At 44.3% G+C, this 4,822-nt stretch overlaps 1 protein-coding gene across 2 annotated transcripts in view; it reads left to right on the plus strand.

Annotated features, from left to right (window-relative positions):
• The first annotated feature begins 703 nt into the window (after positions 1-703).
• Positions 704-4,822, plus strand: part of LYVE1 (lymphatic vessel endothelial hyaluronan receptor 1) — a 29,239-nt gene continuing 25,120 nt past the window's right edge. For both annotated transcript variants that reach the window (XM_019519587.1, XM_019519586.1), the window contains exon 1: positions 704-976. In XM_019519587.1, the coding sequence (XP_019375132.1) occupies positions 892-976 (85 nt within the window). In that variant the 5' untranslated portion in view covers positions 704-891. The remainder of the gene's footprint in view (positions 977-4,822) is intronic.

The raw sequence follows: 4,822 nt of genomic DNA on the forward strand, positions 1-4,822 counted from the left end.
TGTCATTGGGGCTCTCAGCGAGGGAAGTGCACTGCGCACTTCTGCAACTGGGAGCCCTGATCAGCTGACTGGTGTTCCCAACCAGAGGAGCACATCAGAGCCAAAGATTCCTCTGCACTCCCCTGGCACAGAGCCCTCATTAGCTGATCAAGTCTCTCCATCTGGGGAGACAAGCTTTCTACTTGTCAATGCAAGGGGAGTGATGGGAACTGATATCTGATCCCCACAATTGTGGCTCCTACCATACACATGTGGGATGGCAGGAAGTGTGATTATGTGGATCGTGCATCAGATCTCATTGCACATTTAATATAACATCTATCAGGGCCTATATGCCTTACATCTAGTAGCATATCTGGGAAGGAAAACCAAGAATCTTGATCTCTAATTCTCTACAATAATTATTTGACATGCTGTTACGTTATGTACTCACTCCTTTTTGGTTAACAAATGAAAAGACAATATGAATAATAAGCTATCAATCAGTTCAACAGGAGCAGTTGCACAATGAACAGCAAAGGAAAAACATTTTCCAAAGTGTTTGAGGATAACAGCCTAACTCTCTGTTATCTCCTTTCCTCAGCTGCTCAGTCTCTGAGTCAGCATTAGTTGAATTTTCCAAATAGCAACGCATTAAATAAAGTTTAAAGGGGCTTAGGATGTCACGTGTTTTCAGCCGATGACCTTGCCCAGTGAATGGCTTTAGACCTGAGCAACAAATTTGCTCTGACATGATTTCTGTGAATCAGTGCAGTTATAGCTAAGTAGCTTTGAGAACAGTCATCACAAAGCTCACAACAAGTGGACTGGCATACATGCTTTACTCTTAACTGTCATTAGGATAGAAAATAACCCAGCCTGAGTTTTTTTAACCTGTTTGTGTTAGTGACCATGGCAAATAATTTTGGAGTTACCCTGGTTTTGTTCTCAATCTGGATTATAAAATTCACAGCTCCAGGCTCCTTTGATGTTAACGGTATGTATTGCTACAATTTTTTCCAGGAAGTTCTAATGCAATAGAAAAGTAGTTGAAAGAAGCAGCTGGATTTCCTGTTAGTTAACATGACTAGCAATTAAATACTTGGAAAAACTTTTTCCCAATTTCCAAAAAATATCTTTCATAACAGAACATAGATTTTCTTTATTTTTCCCAAATAGAAGGAAAAATAATTATCAAATCAGCATGCTGCCAAATAAGATATGTGGGTATATTCCTATTTCTGTTTGTGTGGGTGTGCCTCTCTTTGTGTAAATAGTTAAAGGTAACCTATTTCTTGGGAAACGGTGCAATAAAGTATACGTTCTTGGCTAATGAATATGTTTCACTGAATATTTATGTCTGATTTAATTATTTCTTACTCGGCTTTAAGTGATGTTGTCTAAACGTGGTACGAGACTTGTTTAATTTTGAGTGATATTTTAGGGAGTAAGTTCAGATCTGCCCAAAAGTATTTTTTTTCAACGTCACAAGCAAAGCTTTTGAAAAGTTATGTGATGACAGAAAGTTATGAAACCAGCCACGTGTGCCTAAAATAAGATGTGCTTAATGAAAAATGTCTGGTCTGATGCTGGAATATCTATTGGCATGATTCTCCACAAACTTCTGAAAGACACAGGGAATGGATCTCAAAATGTTTCTTCCAGACAGTTATGCCTCTGTCTGGTTACTAGAAAAATGAACTTTGAAGGTCTCTACTTTTGCAATATGTTTTGAGCCAGATCCTATATTACCTATTAGATGTATAGGTGGAATTGGGCACTTAAGTGTGAACTAATCCATCCTGCTTAAGTCACTGAAAACAAATGAATGCCAAAAAGGTAGACAGGTCCTTCTCCCACTCACTACTTTTTTTCATCGTACTTTTCAGGTTAAGAGGACAGCAGATTAGAAAATAGGCATGTTAACATTTATCAGGCACTTGATCAGGGTGAAATACAATCATATGTGGGTACCATAAGTCCACTTTGGTGCCTACTAGGTGGAAGAGGATCTCACCCTCTGTATTTGAGGAATTAATAAAGGAACTATGTGCCTGGAATAGCTCTTAGATCAGAATTTGTTTCATTATAACAAATTATATACAATTAACTTAGAAATATTTTTAATTAAACAACAACGGCTTCTTCTAAAAGGCAATTGGGACTGGGGTTGAAAGTCCTTATGGAAATTCTCCTATTGTTAAATATATTAAGCTTCAGTCATTCAGTTACAACTATCCAGCCAAATTTCCAAGTGTCAGGAAGTTCCATTCAATCAGCAGCTCAGCTTTATTTGAAAAGCAGTATTGTATTTCTCACATACTGTGTATTGAGGACTGGAAAATTAAGAATCATCATCAAAGGACTGGTCAATAAAAAGTTCCATCTAATGATTACACTTCAGAAGGTATGCCTGGCCAAGTCCTGAGATGTATTGAGCAAAACCACTGACTAGAATAAGGACAGAGGTGAGGATGGGACAGTTTGGGTTTGAAATGTTAAGCCAGGAAGGAAAACAACAGTGTAAATGATATGAGACGAAGGGTAGGAAGCAGAATATGAGAGATTCAGCATAAGGGAGCAGGGTCTGACCAAGAAGAGAAAGGGGATGTGACCAGGATGAGTTTGGGCTGCAGTTTGGCTACATGTAGGATATGCTAGATGCCAAGAAAGCACTAGAAGATAAATTTGAGCCCTCCACACAGTCTGACCATTCTCACTGAGTGTGTCTACATGGCATGCTTTACTACCCAGTAGATTAGTCTACTGTGCAGTTAGCTACTACCTGTAAATACAAGTAGTAAAATAACTGCACAGTAGATACTGAGCAGTAACACATGTATAAATGCTGGCCAGGAGCAAATTTGCTCCCAGGCAGCCTAACCAGCAGGGGGCCACCGGAGACAGGAAGCTCTCTGTCCCTGGTCCTGGTGCTGTTCAGATTCCCAGCTCCCCACCAGGAGCTAGGAACTGAGCAGCGCCAGGAGTGGGGAGCATTCCCATGTTCCAGCTCCCCGCACAGACCTGGCTGCTCTGCAGAGTGAGTTGGAGCTGGTAATCCAGCCCCAGCTTGTCCCCTGCAGCAGCCAGCTCCATGCTATGTGGAGTTGGCTGCTCTGGGGGACAGCCAAGGGGATTCCTACCCCCCCACCCCTCCCCGGAGCAGCCAGCTCCATGCCAAGCAGGACAGCTGCTGGTGAGCCCCATGCCCCACCTCCTGGCAAGAGGCTTGTGCACAGCTGCCCCATACCCTAGACAGCTCCCAGCTGTGCCCTGCTGGGCAGGGAAACCCAGCCCAGCAGAGGGCAGTTGCTGGCAGCTGTTTCTAGATGAGCACAGGACCAGGAGAGTTCTGCCCACTGCAGGGGCAGCTCTCTCCTGGCCCTGTGCACATTAGATCCCCTCCCAATGTGCATGGGGCCAGAAGGCAGCTACCACTGCAGCCAGCACAACTCTCTTGGCCCCATACCCACTGAGACCACTCTGTGCCTTTTGCCAGCCCCTGAGCCAGCACCTGGGGTGGGGGGGCTGGAATTCCCCTTGACTGATGCAGGGGGGCAGAACGGGGTGGGAGCAAATCTCCTCCGAAGAGGGGGAATGTGTAGATGTGCTCCCTGCTCAGTAATACTACTTCAAATTAATAGCATGTGTAAATTCACCCACTGTCTGTGCGGAACATAACTTCTCATCAAACCACTCTGCATTCCTGTTATATGTAGCGTCAGTGGCTGGCACCAAGCCCTAATGACTGCAACACTTCTTGATTCCTCTGCAAAGCACTCTTGACAGCAAAGCTTGAGAGAAAAGTTGTGGACACAGCCACATCATTTGCCACCAGAACTGTATTGACAGGCTTGTTTACTTCATGTTCTTATACAAAATAAACACTAACTAAATAGAATATCTAAGGAGCAAGTAACTGCTGTGGCCATTACATAAGCCACAATCTATGCAGCCATTCAGCCATAGAAATTACCTCTACTTTATGCTAGGATCTATTTACATTTGAAATTATTTATTGAATCTCTGCTAATAGTACCTACTGATTCTGTTCCTGTTTGTACAATGTCCTTGTTTTTGTATAAAGTGTATTTTTCCTGTAACATACTTTCTTGGTACATGTAAAATTAGTTTCTGTTTTATCTGTTGTTGGAGGAATGTTACATAATGTTAAAGGCCCAGATCCCTTCCCAACCTCCAGGCCCAGAAGTCTGCTCAGTTCCCTAGAGGTGGCATAGAACTCCCAAATGGTACAGGGCTGATGTAACCAGTTCTAGCTCATCTATCCCCAGTTCTGATGTAGAGGCCATAGCCAATATGCCACTGCGCTCTGGCAACTGACAACTGTCCAGCAGGGAATGTTGCAGCCTGAAGCAATGCAAAACAGCTGGCTGGTTGGTACCACCACTGCAGAGAACAGATGCATCTCAAGCAGGTCCAAGAAAGTGATCCTCCCTCTCTGTGCAACACTGGTCAGGCCACAGCTGGAGTACTGCATCCAGTTCTGGGTGCCGCACTTCAGGAGGGATGTGGAGAACATGGAGAGGGTCCAGAGGAGGGCCACTCGCATGATCAGGGGGCAGCAGGGCAGGCCCTACGAGAAGCTAAGGGACCTGAACCTGTTCAGCCTCCACAAGAGAAGGCTGAGGGGGGATCTAGTGGCCTGTTACAAACTAGTCAGAGGGAGCAGCGGGCATTGGGGGAGTGCCTGTTCCCCTGATGACTCCCAGGAGTGACTAGGACTAATGGTCACAAGCTGGCAGAGGGTAGATTCAGACTAGATATCAGGAGGCGCTACTTCACTGTCAGGGTGGCTAGGATCTGGAACCAACTTCCAAGAGAA

The sequence above is a fragment of the Gavialis gangeticus genome, unplaced genomic scaffold (genome assembly GCF_001723915.1).
Source record: "Gavialis gangeticus isolate Ggan-Ray unplaced genomic scaffold, GavGan_comp1, whole genome shotgun sequence".
Lineage (NCBI taxonomy): Eukaryota > Metazoa > Chordata > Crocodylia > Gavialidae > Gavialis > Gavialis gangeticus.